This window comes from Adiantum capillus-veneris, chromosome 26 (assembly GCF_014529385.1).
Source record: "Adiantum capillus-veneris isolate H3 chromosome 26, ASM1452938v2, whole genome shotgun sequence".
Lineage (NCBI taxonomy): Eukaryota > Viridiplantae > Streptophyta > Polypodiopsida > Polypodiales > Pteridaceae > Adiantum > Adiantum capillus-veneris.
This window is the reverse complement of record NC_140956.1, coordinates 3,132,470-3,152,973: the sequence shown is the minus strand read 5'-3', so window position 1 is coordinate 3,152,973 and position 20,504 is coordinate 3,132,470. Positions and strand designations below refer to the sequence as shown.

General features: G+C 45.0%; 1 protein-coding gene across 1 annotated transcript in view; it reads left to right on the top strand.

Annotated features, from left to right (window-relative positions):
• LOC147422895 (uncharacterized) overlaps nucleotides 1–16,600 on the top strand; it is a 56,843-nt gene extending 40,243 nt beyond the window's left edge. Inside the window, exons 2-5 of the mRNA XM_086502024.1 lie at nucleotides 14,299–14,515; nucleotides 14,586–15,167; nucleotides 15,251–15,890; nucleotides 16,098–16,600. Coding sequence (XP_086358150.1) covers nucleotides 14,299–14,515; nucleotides 14,586–15,167; nucleotides 15,251–15,890; nucleotides 16,098–16,467 — 1,809 coding nt within the window. The 3' untranslated portion in view covers nucleotides 16,468–16,600. The remainder of the gene's footprint in view (nucleotides 1–14,298; nucleotides 14,516–14,585; nucleotides 15,168–15,250; nucleotides 15,891–16,097) is intronic.
• The last annotated feature ends 3,904 nt before the right edge of the window (nucleotides 16,601–20,504 follow it).

The window sequence follows — 20,504 nt, the reverse complement described above, 5'->3', positions numbered from 1 at the left end:
AATGCAAGATGGACTGGTAGTAGCCTTTGAAAGCGGAATTTTGCAAGGGCCAGAGAGGACTATGCAAGTCTATGAGAAAGAGCTCTGGGCCGTGATTCATGCGCTTTTTGGCTGGAAGCACTACCTCTTAGGTGCCGATTTTGTTGTCCAAACAGACCATCAGACCTTGCGATACTTCTTGACACAGTCAAAGTTATCCGAAAAGCATATGCGACGGGCAAACATTCTTTCCATGTTCCACTTCCAGATTATGCATGTGGAAGGCAAGAAGAATGCTGTGGCTGATGTGTTATCAAGAAAGCCACAAATTTTAGTTGTGTCAATTCCTTATCATCATGAGCTAGATGACATGAAGGAACAGTATACTGCTGATGAAGATTTTGCAAGGATCTTTGAACAGTTACAAGAGGGGCAACATCACGAGCACTACCTCCTCAGAGATTGTTTTATGATGATGCATGGCAGACTTTGTGTCACAAGGCCACTGCGACATAAGGTCATGGAAGAGAGTCATGTCCCACCATATGTAGGGCATCGTGGCATTGATGCGACAGTGAAAGCGGTAGAGACATTCTTCTATTGGCCTACCTTGAGGAGAGATCTGGATGGCTTTGTGCGAGCATGCATAATTTGCTAGAAGGTCAAGTTTGACAGGCAAAAGGCACCAGGGTTGTTACAACCACTGCCGATTCCGGATAAGCCATGGGAAAGCATTGCTATGGACTTTATCTTTGATCTTCCAAGAACGCCAACAAGGAATGATGGTATATGGACCATTATCTACAGGTTCAGCAAGCAGGCCCATTTTATCCCTGTTAGGAAGAAGATAAAACCTGATCAGATAGCACGCTTGTTCATGTACAATGTGTTTAAGTACCATGGTATGCCACAATCAATTATCAGTGATCGTGATCCTCGCATGACCAATTTGTTCTGGAGAGGGTTGTTTGAGAACATGGGCACTATGCTCAAGTTCTCGTCTTCGTTTCATCCACAAACTGATGGACAGTCAGAAGAGGCTAATTCTACTTTCTTTGATCTGCTGAAATGCTATGTGTCAGATAATAAGGGCAAGTGGGAACAATATTTGCCTATGCTTGAGTATGCGTACGATAATATGGTGCATTCGTCTACTGGCAAAGCACCTTTTGAGATTGTTGAAGGCGGAAAAAATGTTCCTCCCATTTTGCATACAAAAGACAAGATCTTTGAGGCAGATCGATATGTTGATAACATGGATGAAATGTACAAGAAAATCAAAGTTGCCTTGGAGAAGACTCAGGCAAAACAGAAAAAGGCTGCTGATCGTCACTGTCGTGAATTGCTGTTATCACCTGGTGATTGGGTTTTGTTAAGGTTCGAAAAGGCAAGGTTAAAGAAGATGAAGGGCAAGGAAAGGCTGTTTCCGAAGCTCAGCATGAGTTACTATGGGCCTTTTCAAGTGCTTGACAAGATCAGCGATGTGGCTTACAGGCTGAAATTGCCTGATGCATGGAAGATTCATAATGCGTTTCACGTGAGTCTTCTAAGACCCTTCTTGGGTGATGTGCCAGAAGATATGCCAGATGAGGATCAGTCAGAAGTTGAGGAACTTGATGAGATCCTGGTACCTGAGCAAGTTTTGGCACATAAGGACAGAAAAGTTAAAGGACAAGTTGCAAGACGCTATTTGGTGAAGTTCAAGAACTATCCGCCTATGGATGCAAAGTGGATGGAAGAGCATGAACTGTCAGAGTCACCAAATGTATTGCAGCTTTACCTTGAAGCCTTTGGGTTACAACCTACCTATGCCCCAACCCAACGTGTGCAAAGGAGGGGTAATGATAGAGCTAGTACATCAAATGTACATATGAATTCAGTGTAATAGATCGAAATGACAAAAGGATGAAGGTCTCATTAAGTCATTTGTATCTATGTGTTATGACCTTTCTTGCGGATACATGCGATGATAAAAGAGTGTTCATAGCACAACATCATCGGTGGCATGTATTTATGGTATGCAATCGAGAACGTTTGCGATTTCAAGAGGGGGGTATGTCACGAGGACGTGGCAGCTGTTAACTATGTCACGAGGACGTGGAAACTGCTAACTTTAGTTGTTGGTTTCTTTCCAATGGGTTTTGTTTCATTTTTGAGATTCTCTTTTTGAAGTAGCAAACGGTCGGACATTGTATAGCCAATGTGAACGGTAGTTTCATCCGCAGACGGGAAGTGGTCGGCACTGGAATTCGTATAGTGAGAGGATGTCTAGGCTCAGAGCAAGATCATGTAGGTCCCCCCGTCGCACTTAGCAAGTTGGTGGATACTAGGAAGTGAACTCAATAAAGGCCTAAAGTCAAGGTGTGACTACCAACGGAAAGTATCCGACACTTGTGCCACATTGCACTTTTGGATGCGGTCCCAATGAGGATAGATGGTCAGATGACCAACGGGAGCCCAACATAATCATTTCCTAAAATTTAGGGAACTGCTATTTTGGGCCGTGAAATGTGTTCGCGTCATTACCTCCCGTATGACTAGGGGAACATTTTACAACTCTGCCGCGAAGTCAATTGAGCACCCAGTCGGGAGATTTTTAGGCGGCAAACCCGAAACGGGAAAATACTTGTGAATGCGCCAAGTGGCACATTCCTGTGCACTTGCCTCATGCATCAAGAAGTGGTGCTGAATTTGTAGCTGGGAGGCTCATTTTTGAGTTTCCTGCCACAGGTTAAGAGCTATGGAGTGCTTCCTTTCCCTCTATGTCCAGTGTGGTGCCAGGAGTGATGCCCTGCACGCTACACACTGCTCTCTCTCTCTCGCTTACGTGTAGTTATGTGATGCCCCACAAGAGGGATTTTCATTTGACTGATGTACAGTTGTGTGGGTTCATGCGCGATTGCCGAGGCAAGAGCCTCTTGCACAGGTACTGGGTTAGCTAGTGGCTAATCCCCCGCAGGTATAGGTGAATTCGGAGAGGTTTCACGTGAGAAATCTCGTTTGATTCAAAGGGCAAGTAGCCCTACAGGTGCGGGAGCTTGACGACTTGCTACAGATGCAACCTGCACGCGAAACGGAGCCCAAAACAGGGAATTACAGCCTGCTGTGTATTTTTGCAAGTTTAGGGTTTCGGCCCTAATACCCCCAGGAGGTTCGGGGACCGCTGTAGAGGTGATCTGGCGCATTTTCGGGGCAGAAAACAGAGAATTCAGCGTGCTGCAGATTCTCGCCAGGTTTTGCAAAGTGTCTGTATGTGGGGGGTGCGTGGGGATACTAACTGTGAAGCGTCCTAGTACAGTTATGCTCCCGAAATCGGGCCAGAACAGGAGTTTCTCAGTTTGGATTATGAGGGGCAGCTCGTAGGAGATCACAGGTTTTATTCCCTCTGTTAAAGAATAAAGAAATACCGAAAGGGGCGCCAATTTTGGGGCCTACAGGTTGTCGGCGTCTGCTCGGAGCATTCTAGCTTCCGAGCCGTGTGTGTATTCAAGTGTTAATTCCCGTTGCAGGTTCTTTTTGCAAAGTGCTCTGTGTGTGTGTCTAAAGTATAGAATCTTGGGTTAAAGCCAACGCCTACCGCCCTACGGGCCGGTTTTACTGGCACCTTCTGAGCCTCTAGAAGGACATGCATGATGAGACAGGTCATATTTACATACCCTCACTTGCACATTATAGTCACTTAAGCATATAGGCTTATGAACAATCAATACTATGCATGATGGAGTTGATGGTTATATTGTCTTGTGGGTGACTACATGGGTCTATACCTTGCACTTTCCTTCAAGGGTGAATCTGGGATTACCTTGGATTCATCTAGGTATAGATATGAACAATCACTTAAGTCATTTATTATTAAGTAAACAAGCCCAACATTATGAAGTCGTGGGGTTTTGGGCATGTTGCCCGACCCAACTTTTTGGCAACATAAAGGAGTCACCACTTGGATCATTAGAATCAAGTACCAACAGGGGCATCCAATGCCCATAGCACCTCAACACCCTAGCGTTTGCAGATTTGCATCAATTCAGTCCAGCATTTTTGCATTAGTCAACCCAGCGTTTTGCCACCAGATCAGCCTTAGCGTTTTTGCATCAGATCAACATCAATATGAAGCATTCAATATTTAGCATTTAACCATTGTATCAGTATTTGTGCAAGTAATCTGAAGCAAGTACTTGCTCTGGCATCAAAGCAAGGGGGTCCTTGAGGGTGGTTCGGACCCAACATTTGGTGTCATCTCTCCTCTCTCTCTCTCTCTCTCTCTCTCTCTCATTGTTTTCAGTTCTCTCCAGAGGGCATGCAGAGACATCTAGATGCATTGAATGCTTATGCACATGATAGCAGGCTCTCTATCAACCTTGGCAAAACCAAGGTGATGGTATTCAATACTACAACGTAGTGGGTCAGGAGATCAGCACCTATTTTTACGTATGGAGAAGAGATAGTAGAGTATGTAAACTCTTATACATATCTTGGTGTTGTATGTAGTGAACCTACTTTTTCTATGAGAGGGGTTGCAGAGGCGAGATTGAGGAGGGGATATGTAGCATTAAGAGGACTAGAGAGGATATGTTCACGGGTGCAGTTTCAGGAGCTACGCACTAAGCTGTGGCTATTTGGCGCATTGGTCACTTTCGCCATGCTTTATGGCATGCAGATATGGGGAACTAGCCTGGACCATCATAGTAGATCAGGGCGCACATATGATGGATGGAGATCCATGGAGAGACCACTTGTATCCATGATCTCCAAGCTGATCCGGGTAAAAGCCTCTGTGCCACATGAGATTATCAGAGCTGAGATCAGGCTGATCCGAGTGAAAACCTCAGTGCCACATGAGATTATCAGAGCTGAGATGAACACACCACCGATTGTAGTGGAGGGACAAAGATGGATTTTTATCGAGACCATCTTCTCCGGACGACAGATGATGGGTTTATCTCACGCCCCAAGTATATGGACACCCACCTATCTCATGGCATTAGATGTACTATTGGTCAACTACACACCTCATCTCACTAGTTGGTGATAGAGACTGGTCAATACAAAGGTATACCTCAAGAGGAGAGAATATGCAAGGTTTGTTAGAGAGACACAGAGACAAAGCAGCATTATATTTGTCAATGCACAACATACTATGAGATCCGCAGGCATTTTCATTGCTTATTTAGAGAGGGCTTTGGCCCCTTATCCCGCATCATGGATTACTATAATCAGAGGTGCCTAGGTCTCTTTGTTGGAGATCCGTAGACTCAAAGAGGCTACCCTTAGAAGTAGAGGACCTAACATAGAGGATCCATACATAGCCAGATTACTACTTTTTACAGAGAGACTACTCGGGATGGCTCACCACAGGTTACCTAGTCACACCCTCATCGGGGCATTCTTCTTGATCGATCCATCCAGCTTGGCCGCTCATGACACCCGAGGATGCAAGGATCTTCACACGTAGACGAGGTCTACCTCAGAGGCTATGGAGCATCATTGAGTGACATTGAGCACACCCCCTTGAAGAGGTGGCCATGGGGGACATTGAGGCCGTATTGCAGAGACTCATGAGAGAGCTCATGGGATGATCACCATTGTCTCTTTCCCCCGCTGTGCACCTCATTAGCCCTCATGTGATTGTACCCCTCCCCATATATTTTGAGCTGATGTATTATGTGATGAGGATGTTGATGATGATGAGGATGTAGATTGCTCTAGGTACCCTCGATTATTTTTATCTTTATGTTCCCTTGACACTGTACTAGAGTCACACATGGATGTAACCTTTTGGTCTCATAGGTCATTTTGGCCCTTTGAAGACTTTACTATAATTTTATTTCATTTCTCAAGTGAAGTAATGGAACCTTGTGTTTGTGCGAAGTACTAGATTGAGCTAAATCCATAAATCCTTCCGTTTCTCTTGGTCCAACACCATGGGCAATTGGGCCAAAAGATGAATGGCCATGTCCTTTGAACTAATCCTCTTGCCTGTATGAAGTATCTCCTGCTTGAGTTCTTAAGCCTTGGTGATGTGGTCTCTCTTGGTTGTCTGCTTGGCATCTAGGGTGTTAGGTGCAATGGAAGGGTTTAAGGATTTCAGGTCAAATCTAGTACTTTACACAAACACAAGGTTACTTTACTTCTCTTGAAAGAGAAATTGAACTGAACACACACACACACACACACACACACACACACACACACAGAGAGAGAGAGAGAGAGAGAGAGAGAGAGATGAGAGAGAGAGAGAAATGAAATGATATATTAACTTCTACAAAAGGCCAAAATGACCTATGAGACCAACAAGTTACAAACTGGTGAATCTAATACAAAGTCTGTCTGCTCAAAGGAAAACTAACATCCTAAACAAAATGTTGTAGTGAGAGTGAAAGTGGGGGAAAGACTAGAGACTCTCTAGTAAATACAAGGTACAAAATAATGAGGGGTGAAAGAAACTTAAGCTACTAAGAAGGGGATAATCCTCCAGCTCATAGTAAATCCAACATCGGTTGGTGTCGGATCTCCTCGATGTCCTCCATGGTCAAGAACTTGACTGGGCGTCGTGCGTGGCGCGCCAAAATTATCCGAATCCTCCTCTGTATCGTGGACGCCTCGATCTCCGTAGGTCCATCGCATGGTCAATCAGTGTGCCTCTAGTGCAGGTGGGATCCGAACTTTGCTGTACAACCTGTTTGTCTAGCTGTCTAGTGGTAATGGCTGGTCTGAAATAGCTCGTAACCGGTTGTTGAGTCTATCTCTTTGGTCGCCTCAACAAGCACTCTCTATGTCTCCTCAACTCAAGCAAGAACAGACCCAAGCATCTCTGATCCTGGTATCCCATAACTTTGGAAAGTGGTCCAAAACCCTCCCTGAATAAGCAATGGAACTGCTTGCGAATCTCATAGTATGTGGAGCAATGGCATATGTAATGCAGCTCTGACTTTGGCTCCCTATGGCATACAAGACATACCCTGGTCTCAATCGGAACTCCTCTATATGTGCCAATCTCAATCTCAAGCTGGTGTGAGGATGTGCGTATCTGGCCAATAGCACACCGCACCCCATTTGTTGTTGTAGATATCCTCATTTGCGAAACCCTCACAAGACAATTGCATATTTCTCACGGGGCTGTCTTCCTTTCCAAGAGCAGAGAGGGAGTGTTAAGAGTTTGGCATCTCTCTGAATTTGTCCAGACAGTCCCAATATCTCCTAGGAACATGTGAGAGGAGTGAGGGCTGTTTGTGGTTGTGCCCGCCGGAGTGAGGCAGCTTTATTCTCAAGTCGGCCATGCCTAGACCGGGTTTTGGCTCTATCATGGCTATGTAGTCTCCTACACTCTTGAGAGCATTTTTTCGTACAGCCCTAGGGGCCTCTAGTGGCCCATTTCCAAGCTGGCCTATTTATTGACATATTTTGTCCATGTTGTGGGGCTTAGGGAGGGGTCGGGCAACCTTGATAAGGTCTATATATGCAATTTTTTACTTTTTTTTTGGGGTGGGGGGGTCAGCTCTTATGCATGTAGTTCAGGGGCTCCTTCATTGGGTAGCCCTAGGGCTAGGACAGGCAACTCTATAGGGGAGATTGATGAGCGTTTTTAAAGCAGCCTTCCCTCGTGTTTTTGGGGCAGCTTTCCTTGCGTGTTTGGGGCATCCGCGGGCAGCTTGGAGACTCTTTCTCAAGAGTAGACCCTCATGATGGGCGATGGTCATTTCCGTAGCGTTTTCTCCACAGGTATCTATCTGGAGCTAATCCATGCAAAGGTAGAGCATCCCATGGGTGGTGCAGGTGTAGGAGAGCAAAAATCCTCAGTCCTCTGGAGGGGACAATCTTGAGGCATGTGCCTGAGGATGGACCAGTCAACTAACCTCGGGGATGAAATTATTTATGAAACCCCGCCTAAATCGAAAGCGACATTTAGGCGGAGGTTTCGAGAGAGCACACTATCACTAGGTTCTGTGAGAGCAGAGAAACTTTCTAGAGTCAAAGATGACTTAATGTATGAGAAGGTACAGGTGATGATTAAGGCGGAGCTGAGCCTTTTGAGGGGTGACATTGAAAAAGAGATGTATGCGAATGTGGAGACTTACAAAAAATTATGAGGAAAGAGGTGGACAAAGAGATGCTTGGTAAGTGTGACGAGATGTACACATCATTAAGGTTGAAATGAAGACTATAGTGAGGGTGGAATTGAATGTAATGGAATGTGTGATGTGAAAAGATTAGAGGATGCACTCGCTGCTTTTGAATCCTTGAAATTAAAAATGGAAGAACGAATGAATGAAAAGGATGCATTGATCGAAGCACTCAAGGAAGAACTCGGAGCTTGTAAAAATACCCTTGCAAAGGAGGCAGAAAATCAACCCTTAATGATAAAGGACCTTGAAAGCATTAAAGAGCAGGTGAAAACTCCACATGAAGAGGAAGAGCAGGAGGCACGAACAACCTCTTCATGGGCGGAGCACCTATTCAAAACACAAGAGAAGGTTGATAAAGTTGAAAAGTGAATTGAGGACGCAAAGAAAGGAAAAGATAAGATGCATGAAGCCACATCGACATCCACTATCATCATTATGTTTGACAATTGAGGAGGAGCAAAAGAGGAAGACCAGAGCCCTTCATGTGCGTGTTACAGGTCTCAAAGACACTTGAAAAGTAGACGAAGAAGTGAAAGAACTCTTGAAGCGCTTGGGAATTTTTGAACCCACACACACAGGTGCTTGGAGAATGGGAAAGAAGGGAAGTGACAAGAAAGGAAGTTCCAAGGAAAGAGCACTCATTATATGTTTCCCTACGTTGGAAGCTAGGAAGGAATTCTTGAAGAAGAGACCAACACTCAAGCAATCTGGGATATTTTTGGGTGATGACCTCACTCTAGCACAAGTAGCACACATGCAAGGGCTGATGCCAAAGATCAAGGCAGCAAGGGGAAAAGGGAAATTTACTTTCTACATAGGAGGGAGAGTAGTGATTTTAGAAAGATGCACTGCATGATGGTGAGAGACCTATGAGACCAACCTTAAAAATGGCAGCATGGAATTGTAATAGATCAATGAAACTAGATGTAGGCGCATTTGAGGATAGCTTCAAGGGAAGAGACATTATTTTTTACTTGGAGACGCATTAGACTCCTAGTGGCACATTACCTAGAGTGATGGGATTCCATTGGGAGACTACTTGTAGACAGGATGTGAGATCAATGTATAGAGGACATGGGTCCGAAGGTGTGGCAGTCCTATTCAGGGAGGAGCTTCAGCCCCTCATTCATAATGTTCGGAGAGATGAGCAGGTCAGATATATGTGGGTCATAGTGAGAGCGGAGACAGGGAGTCCACTTTACATTGTAATATGCTATTTTTCCCCAGCACATCTCATTATGCATCACCCAAGGGGCAATCACCCTACATGATATTGGATGAGGACATGTGGGTGTTCGCTAGGGATGGAGATGTCATTCTTCTGGGAGATTTTAATGCCAGGACGACCAGTCTTAGGCAGCTTTCTACGATACCTCAGAGGAAATGTTGAGAGAGTTGGATGTCAATGATATGGGATTGGCCAGGTGTTCGCAGGATGAGGAGCACACTGGGTATGGAGGATATTTGACAGACATGGGGATTTTACATGGACTTGCCATCTTGAATGGCCTCCAGATATTTCGAGCATCGAGTGGGTTTACCTGTTTTCCTCAAGGATTGGGCTAGCAAAGTGGATTATGTTTTGGCTCAGCCCAAATTTATACCCTCTATTTAGGACTTTAAAGTCGGGACCAAGCCTTCAGGGTAGCAATAGATGATGCCCTCCTCACGTTTACCGTCTCATTCCAATTCAGCACAACTCGATCGGCACAGACATCTACGCATACCTGATACACTTTTATTTCAGAAATTGATTCTATCTACATAGATTGTATATACAGACACTTATGCAAAGAGGATCCGGGGAGACCTCTAGAGGAGCTCACTTATATATTGACAGACACTGCACGATGCAGTAGTAGAGGCATACCCACACATTGAGCTTGGGTAGCGACTCTCTGGGAGCAAATCCAAGAATAGCTGGTATGATGAGGAGTGTAGAGAGACGAGAGGAAGTCACGGATTGCTTCTTGGCACTTGGTGCGATGGAAGAAGAGGGCGTTTCTAGCTCGATTAGAGTAGGATTTATACAAGCTGTTTTTGAGCTAGGACATACGTCCCTGGGCAGCAGTTGAGTCGATGAGCAAGGGGAGAGCGTGTACGGGCAGCAGGACAGGTGGGGTTTAGGAGAGGTTTCTCTACTCTTGATTATATTCTGACACTCAGAGCCATTATTGAGGAGGGGAGATTACATGGGAGACGGCTCTATTATTGCTTTGTGGATGTCCGCAAAGCCTTCGATACAGTGCCCAGAGCTAGATTGATGCGCAAACTGCGGGAGATGGGGTTACCCACAGAGTTGATTTGGGGGATCATGGCTCTATATAGGTCAGTAGTGGGGCATGTACGCACTCCAGAGGGGATTTCTGATTTGGTTCACTCCACTATCGGGGTGAAATAGGGTTGCCCGCTATCTCCTACACTATTTGGCATGTATGTGGATGAGGTTTTTGACTACATTGAGAGGGATGGTGATAGAGGATCATAGTTGGCAGGGACATGGATCCCACTATTGTTATATGCTGATGATATTGTGTTGATTTCTGACTCCCCAAAGGGGATGCAACATCACTTATATGCTTTGTACATGATAGTGGATTGTCGGTTAACTTGGGGAAAACCAAGGTTATGGTGTTTAACACCACACCACAATGGGTCAGGAGGTCAATACCCACATTTACATATGGCCAGGAGATGGTGGAGTATACTGATGCATACACCTATCTTGGGGTAGTCTTCAGTGGACCGGTGTTTTCATTGAGGAGAGCAGCAGAGACTAGACTGACGAGAGCTTATGCAGCCTTGGGAGGTCTGGAGAGGATGTGTTCGCAGGTTCAGTTTCAGGAACCTCGAACAAAGCTCTGGCCTTTTGACACTCTAGTGGCCTCAGCTATGCTTTATGGAGTTCAGATATGGGGACCCTCAGTGGACCACCATGGCAGATCTGGTAGCACTGATGATGGAGATGTATGGAGAGGTCTTTAGTCTCTATGATCCCAAGGATGATTCACGCTAAGGCCGCAGTGCCACATTAGATTATTCGAGCCGAGCTAGCTGCCCCCCTCTCGTGGTCAAGGCACTTACTAGATCAGTATCCTTCATGCATAGTTTATGGGACCAATCCAAAGACAGATATGCTCGGCTAGCTCGAGTCATTTTGAAAGCTAGTGCTACAGGGGGATACAAAATGCTGGTATGGACAGATGACATCATGGTTTCAATCACATGGTTTCAGCATGGATAGACTGCTACTGCTCCAATACTCCTGAGTCCTTGGATGCACCCTCCCTATCTCTCACATGGACAAAGATCACTAGACTCATACATGAGGATCTAATTCAGCTTGATACCAAGAGCACATAAATACAACCGACACAAGAGTTGGGCACGAAGGTGGATTTCTATAGAGAGCATCTTCTCCAACTAACAGAGGATGGATATGTGATCAGAGCTCCCTATATGGACACTCATTTATCGCATGGGATACGATGTGCTATTGGTCAGATGCTCACATCATCGCATTCGTTAGAGATTGAGACTGACAGATTTAGGAGAGTACCAGCAAAGGCCAGGATTTGCCAATTGTGTCATATAGAGCCAGAGACAGAGTTACATCACATAAGTCATTGTCCGGTATACTATGAGATACGAGGCCGCTTTCATTGTCTATTTAGAGAGGGCTTTGGACCGCTGGCTAGTGTCATGAGATATTAGGATCAGAGATGCCTCGGGTTGTTTTTGCTAGATTAGGCAGTGGGAGACATTTACAGAGGGAGATCAGAGGGAGATCACTGACTTCTTTAGAGCAGAGACTCGGCAATCAAATGAGCAAGCTTCACAGCAGACTTCAGAGCCCACCTATACCAGAGGTATACTAGTTGACAGAGCCATTGACCTCGAAAGAGCTAGATGCCCACGTCTACGAGGGCGACCATGACATCGGCGGAGGGTCCATCAGAGGCTCATGACTATTCTAGCACGACAAGGGAGACGTCTAGTACGACTATTTACAGAGGTGGACTTTGAAGATGCTCTTTAGCGACGGATGCAATACTTTCTCGGACAATGCCTGATGCCGGGCATTCTTAGACATTGATGATGATGATGATGGTTTTAGTTTTTCACTTTACTTCATTTTCATTTTCATTTTTATTTTGTACCCAGACATTGTATCAAATCCACCAAGATTGCATCAGTTTGGTCTCATAGGTCATTTTGGTCTTTTGAAGACGTTTAATATAACATTTCATTTCATTTTCTCTCTCCTTAAACCTCTTAGGCTCTTGATACCTACCTTTTACTTTTATAGCTCTAGTAGTGTTTCCGTTTAGTTAGTTTCTTTCTTTTTATCCAGACCTCGTATCAGATTCACCATGATCTTTGGTCTCATAGGTCATTATGGCCTTCGGAAGATGTTAATATAACATTTCATTTCATTACATTTCTCTCCCTAAATTTATCTTGGTGCTAGAAAGAGATGCAACAATGTTTTGCTCTCAAAAGATCTGACATTCTAGAGCTTTAATTGTAGACAAAATACCTTTGGACCTCACGTAATGAGAAGTATGCATTTCATTCATAATCTTCTGTCTCCGTGGTGCTTCCACAAAGATGCTTGGTGATGGTAAAGGTAGGCTGGAGACACTTTCTCAGGAGCAGCCCTCATGATGGGCGATGGTCATTTCCGTAGCGTTTTTTCCGTAGGGCAGCTATCCAGAGCTGATCCATGCAGAGGTAGAGCATCCCACAGTTGGTGCAGGCCTAGGAGAGCACTCAGCAGTCATACATGGGCATATGTGGCTCTGTCTCTCCCTAAACCTGTCTGTTGCTTGGAGGAGATGCAACAATGTTTTTCTCTCAAAAGAAGTGACGTTCTCGAGCTTCAGTTGTAGACAAAATACCTTGGTGACCTGCATAAAGAGAAGCATGCGTTTTATCCATAATCTTTTGTCTTAGTGGTGCTTCCACAAAGATGCTTGGTGACTGTAAAGGTAGCCATCCCTTATATAATTTCTGTAAGGGTAAACATTCTCACCATTCTGTACCTTATTACAATTAGAAGAGATCTCGAGATCTATAGGATGCGTCTTAGGGAGAGATTGTAATTTCCCTGCACAGGTGCTGTCAAACAGGACCGCCGACATGTCGAAAAGGAGCTGATGTATCCCTCCAGCTCATAGCCACCTTCTCCAGTCTCCCGTCGGAGGGGTAAAGCCCTCCCCCTCGCCCAATCGAAATGCATGCTGATTTGAGGATGGGCTTATAACTTGCAACTCATGTGCTGCCTTGTGTGACAAGCAGCACAGAGGCCATTCACTCTCTCGGCCTCTCTGTACAGAGACGGCCTGGACACACCATGCCATCTTACAAATGATCAGTGGTCATGTGTGACAGTGGCCTTGGCTTAGCTTGGAAGGCTGCTTTATGTTATTAAAGCATAAGAGCTTGAGAGGGAGAGATTCCTTCTGCTTTATTTATGAAAACTTTTAAGTTTTCCGCTTTTAAAAGAAGCTTTTGGGGCTCTGCTTTTGGCATCCCTTGTACTCTTTAAATAAGTGGGTAGGCCACTCACAACTCAGAGCATCTGGATGCAGAGTCTTGAGTGTGAACGCCTGCCCGCACTCTTGTACTTTGAACTCAGATTAATACAAAAAGAAATACCGAAAGAGGCACCAGTCTTTGGGGCCAATATCTCTAGGCACGGAACTCCGCCGGGTCAGTGTCGAATAAATTGTGAACTGTGAACTGTTTTGAAGTGGTTATTTTGTGCTGTCGCGGTAGATTTTTGACTTGGAGTGTCCAAGTCTGTTACAGTGCTTGCCTGCAATTGTGGAATCGACACCCAGAGGTTGCGCTATTACTGACCCGGCTATCTGTTAGCCTGCACTGACTTAGCCCATTTTGCTGACCATTATCCATTGTGTCTATGTTCACCAGAGATCGCCAGACTTTCCTTTTTGGCCAAGATAGGTGTAAAGGTAAAGTGTTTGGCAGCAAACAAGCATCGTCCCTGTCTGGGGCAGCGTGTAACCAGCCACTGCAATTATAGAAGCTGATCATTTCTAGAAAAGACATGTTTTTTCCAGCAAGTGCTTGCTTTTGTAAGTGTTAGTTTAGTCTGATGCCATGGCCGTGACAGTTTTCTAAACATATCCTTCTCCTTTTCAATTACTCATGTTATGTGAATCTAGTGCAGGTTGGTTCTGCCTCTGAGGGCCAAATGCTGCGTTTGCTAGATTCAGCACTGCGGGGAGACACGTTTAACACAGTAAGCAAGGCAAGGGAACTGGTGGATGCAGGAGTGCAACCGCTCTCTTTAATGTGCCAGATGGCTACCTTGATCATTGATGTACTTGCAGGAAGCTATCGATTTACAGAAGAACAAAGAGAGGGCTTCTTTCGAAGGCGAACTCGTAAGTAATAAACTACCTTGTGAAGACAGTTGACACTTGTAGGACAGTAAATGAAATAATCTTGTTACAGTTTCAAAGAACAAGCTGGAGAGACTTCGCAAGGCAGTTATGATACTTTCAGAGGGAGAGAAGCAACTCCGGCAGTCGACAAATGACAGAATGACTTGGTTAACAGCCACACTTTTGCAGCTTGGTCCAGATCAATCATGCATGCTCTGTGCGCCAGGTGCTGACACGAGTGTTGCAGTTAGCCCCATGACGATAATTGACAGCAAGCTAGGAAGAATAGGCACCGAGTTCTTATCACCAACGCGAAGTTTTCAGGCAGGTGATTTTGAGATATATGGCTCATCAAGAAACTCTGATACCCCGATCCTGAAGGCACTGCTGGCAGACGAGCAAGACGATTTGGTCTCTGTTGCTGAGTTGAATGTTCACATTGTTGAGAAAGACCCAGCCAAGGACAGAAAACTCAAAACTCTGGGTGCAGTTTCCTGCAATCTCTCTTTAGGGAAACCCAGGAAAGAGCATGAGTTGAGTGCAAGCAAGCTGGCCGATATCTGGTCCACAGTGGTGCAGAATTGTCGGCCCTTTCGTCTACGTCAATCTTTACATGGGCATGGGAAACTTGTTTCCATTTCCATTCATGACGGTATGCACGTGAGTTCCTGTGTTCCTAGTGCTAATAAAATGTTGCTCGTCTCAGTATTCTGACTCAGTGTGTATGGTTTGAAGTGAGTGCTAGAGTCCATCTGGAGTTTGTCCATCCTGAACATAAAACACGGTGTGAGAGATTTTGGAGGAATATCTCAGACCTGTTTGAAACGGCGTTAGGGTGTCCTGTGGCTGTTGAATTCAGCTTCAATCCTCAACATGATTTTGAACAAGGGTTTCTCACATTTCCAGCGCAAAGCGATCCCAAGATGACTTTGTCAATTGAGGATTGTTGTGATAGGCCACAATCATACGATGGCCTGGAACATCTCTTCACCATACCACAACCTTCTGGTGCCTCCACTCTAAAGGAACTACAGGAGAATTGCGAGACAAACTCCACAAAATGTTTATCTACCAGGAAAAATTTGGTTGAAGCAAAGGTTTTGGAATCGGAGGAGCAGCTGGACAAAGCTTGGATATGTGATGATGTAGACATTTTTCTGCCCTCCTCTACCGCAGTCCAGATGTGCTGCAAGGAGGCAGTGCTTCAGAACCCTAAAGCAGCTCTGCCAGTCATACCCACAGCCAGGACCCATCGATTGCATGCGCATGATTGGACGTGGACGTGCGAAGAGGTCAAAGAGGTTGTGGAGCTCAACAGAATGTCACTCAATTCTTGCACACATGAATTATGTGACGAGGCCCATGAAGTGAGCCGGTAAGCTGAGAGACTCTTAATTGAACCATTGTCGTTGCCATGAAAGTCCCCTACCCATGTAACAGGTTCAGTTAATAATAGACGAAAGTGCCAGGGATAGCCACACCTCTATCACATGAATAGAGAACCAAGTTGAATTGAATGCTTGCTTACGCACTCACTTGTTGAACTGGCTTTGAGTAAACAGAATTGATTTGTTTCTGTCAGGAACATTATCCATGGCCCGGAGGGACGTCCGAGCGCATGTGGATGCAACCAGAAAGACAACATTTTAAGGATGGAGGTGCATCAATTGGCATTGTGTAGTCTAAACAGGTCACTTCCTGGAGATTATCACAACATCATGACCTGTGAAAAAGAAATTAGCCCCCGTTTGGATCTTCCCAGAGACTCTGGAAGCAGACACAATGTCTCTAGGTTTTCTGGCGACATTGGCGCTATCTCTGGCAAGCAAGGAGTTCAAGCACTGGCTGCTCTACAACTTGAAAACAAGCTCAAGGGGGCGGCAGGAACTATTGCTAGCTTCTTTCAAGGAAAAAAGTCGAGGATCCAGAAGATGCAATGGGCTGAGTATTGAACGAGCTTTGAAATCCGGTTGAATCGAAGAGGAAACAGAAAAAATCCGGCCTAGATTTTGAGGAAGATAGTGTAAAATTGGAAAAAAATTGTTAAATTTCAAAATCTCCTCTTGGAACCTCTATAGAAAGGGGTTCGAACATTGGTGAGCTGTGTGTGTGTGTGTGTGAGAGAGAGAGAGAGAGAGAGAGAGAGAGAGAGAAGAAGAAGAAGAAGACGAGAGAGTTTTGATGTCGTAGGAAACTATCCCAAGAGACCTTAAAGATCTAGCCGACGAGGAGAGTTGAACTCAAGGCCTGTTATTCAAGAGGGAAATGGCATAACCAATCTACCACACTTGGGTGATAGAAAGGTTATACCATTTTTCGCTAATTATTAGAGCGCGCACACACACCCCCGCGAGAGAGAGAGAGAGAGAGAGAGAGAGAGAGAGAGAGAGAGAGAGAGATTGCCCTAGGAGCTTGGGTGCATAGTCTTGGTCGTTCTTCTCGTGCACTTCTTTGGTGTATGAGGGGAACGACCAGGATTGCCTTACCTGACTCCTAAAACAAAACAAAGAGAGAGAGAGAGAGAGAGAGAGAGAGAGAGAGAGAGAGAGAGAGAGTCTCCAAACGTCCACAACATAATATCCTCTACAACAATGAACTAAAGTGTTTGATTAAGCATTAACTATCCCAAGCCTCAGTCCTAAGGCTTCAAACACCTTCGAAGGTGGAGAGAGCTAGCAGGGAATGAGGGTAGGGAAGAGAGAAGAATCATACATAGGAGAAAGAAATAGTTCCTCACTTATCATTACTCTTCTCGCTTAGCATAGCATAATAGCATAGTAATGAAGATGAAGAAGATGGCAAGCTTAAGCATTGAAGCGTGGCTCTTGGTTAGATTTGCATTCCATAGGCAAGAGTAGGCTCTCAACTTCGAGTCTTACTATATCCCGAGCAAGTTTTTTCGAGCGAACAAAATCCCAAGCAGAGACAATGTTTCGATTGTTCATGTAACATAAGTCCATTTGTGGTTACAAACAAATCAGAAATATCTAAAGTGCAAGCTGGAATTGATTTGCTACCACGTCTTTGGAGAGTCGCAATTGTAATCGAATTTGTTATCAAACCTTTTTTCTCCCAAAAACAGACCATGCTTATGGAGGATTGGAATGCAATTCTTTCTAATGGAGTTAATATGTTTTTTCTAAATCCATCCTAGTGGATATTATGAAAGTATTATCTCTTCCCCAAAACTATCCAGGCTACCATGGACTACATCTAAGAGGAACAAGAATCATAATGATGTTTTTAATGACCTAGTTCCACCTAGTTCTTGACTACTTGTCCTCTCGGGCCACTGAGTTGTGCTTGGACTCTACCTCTACCAAACAACAGATAGATACCGCCTCTTTCTCTTGGTGGATGAGGAAAATCTAGCGCACAATGTCATTCATTGCAATTGTAATACTTCTTAGGCAATGGCCTTGCCCTACCCCTTGCTCCTCTTGGTTGACATCTATCCATCCCGCTTAGTCACAATTTTAGCATTTTCTCATACAAACCTTGCACGGTTCGCGCCCAATTTTGTGGCACAATGGCTACACCTCGATTCCTATGGTTCTTGTCATGAACATCATCTCTTGGATCTTGGGGCTAGGTAGGGATTACCGCTTCATAGCCCGATACGCCCTACTCGATCTTGTTTTTTATTTTTCCGCTTTTTCACTTTGAAATGGCCACTGCACCATTGTAATTTTCTGGGCTCTCAAAATCCACTTTTTCCCTCACTTTAAGATGTAGGCACGCAATGAATTTATCCAGCTTGAAGTCATCGTTATTAGCCAATTGCATGCCGATCGCTAACTCTGCCCAACACACTTCAAAGCGATTAAAAAACACACTAAACTATTCAGTTACATCCTATTTGTGCGCCTTCAGTTTCATATCCATCTTGACTTGGGATGCCTCTTTACGATCTCTTGTAGGAAGCGTGTCCTAGAGCCGGCTAAGCATGTCTCGCCTCACCTTCCAAAGCTTCATACCATACCTTTGCTTTACTGTGCATCACCAAAGGAAATGTCTGCATCTTGCTGTCCTTGTTTCGCATACACAGTGACAACATCATATACAACTCAAAATCTATAATCCACTTGTCTGGACTCTCATCACCTATCAAAATTGGCCCATAGCTTCAAGATTCCATGTCAACCAAGCCAAAAATTTCTTCTTTACACTTAGTCGAGAGCAATCAGCATGGTCCTCAGTAGCTCTTATTATGACCACAGATAGCTCATAGATGCGTTAACATGCTAGAGAGGAGGAAAGGGGGAACACACCCGACACAGAAACAAATTGCCTCTCTATAGCCCAGGATATGCACAACAGCCCAATCCACTTGAAAAACACCTTCGAACAACTCAGTCACACCAGCAAACCGCCATTTGCACACAACATGACACACACACGCATTGACAGAACACCACACTGCACTAATATTCCACCGGTATCAATCTCTAACCTCTCACTACACACCCATTCTCTGATTCACTCTCTTTGCACAAAAGAGCCACTCATTTGAGTGGGCACACACTTCCACAAGCCAACACTGCGGGCACAAGACGAGAGTAGGAGAAAGAGAAGGGGGGAAGGGGAGAATCAACACCAACACGGGGTAATGTGGGCCCTATTTCCTCAAAAAGACTTCTCTACACGGGCACTAGCACCAAAACACGGTTGGGACAAACAGTACACCATCCAAGCTTTACTTTGCAAAAAGACATGTGGGCGAGCCCTCTTTCGCTCCCTGCTGCACCATAAGCTTTGCAATGCTTCCAGCTGTATATGATCACCCTTCGTGATAATGGTCTTCCAGGAAAAAACTCTTCTTTTGGCCTTCTCAAAAAAAGACCCCTCTTCGACATCTGAGAACCCCCCCCCCCCCCCCCCCCCCCAAAAAAAAAAGAAGAAAAAACTCCGCTTTTTTCTTCACAATCACTTTCTAAAAAAGGCTTCCCCCATGTGGTGGTGTTGATGCTTGCTTTGAACACCCCCCCCCCCCCCCCTTTCCCTTCTTTTGTCATCTCCAATTAAGTGAATGAATTCTATGATCAATTTTTGTTTCCGAAAGCCTCCAGCCTCCAGCCAACTTTTTTCCTTTGCAATTTATAACCAAGAAGTTTTCTAACCCATGTATCCCATGTTGTTGGTGCTCTATGTGCTCGGGTTTGGCAAACATCCATCTCCTCGATCTATACCCTTGTCAACTTCAAACCTTGAGAACTTTGCCGCATTCCGGCCACTTCACACCCTTGAATAGCAAGTCACAAAAGTGGAAAAAAACTCGGTTTGCTCCTACCGTAGTTATCCCACTGGTAGACCCCATTCCTTGATTTGACCTACACAGCCCCTTCCGCATTTGGACTTCATCGGGGCCATCAATTAGGGCTACTAAAAACTGAGAAAAAACATATGGGACTCCTCAACAGGCAACTACGACCAAACTTCCAACATAGATACCTCAATCACCATAGCTCCAATTGTTGAGCTGTTAATTCCTGTCACTTCACGTAACATGGGTTACCCTCTAAAATCTGGTCTAAGCTCACTTTTTTTGATGTTTTCAAGTGGGCACACACTCGATCCCCGACAAAGCTTCCACAGGACATAACTTTCCCCCTGGAGCTCTGATTGATGATTCGTGGAGACCGACATGCCCCACAACTTGAGCATTCAAATCCCATATGCTAACCCATCTCTAGCCACCCGTCCATACTTGCCCTGTCCGTCAGGGTTCTGCAAAACCTTCCAACTTTGGAGACCTCTACCTTTCACACGGTGGCTCCGTTTGATGAGCCATCTTAACCAACTTCTGGAGCATCTTGAACAGTACATTCCAGGGCACTCTCCCAACACTTCGGATACTTTGACTCTCCATCCCAACTGACACTTTTTAGGTACTTCTTGGCCTAAACAATTGCATCATGCATACGTCCCCACTGCCACTTGCCTGCCCAAGGCCTTTATACCTTCTTTTGCACCTTGCCATGCACCTACG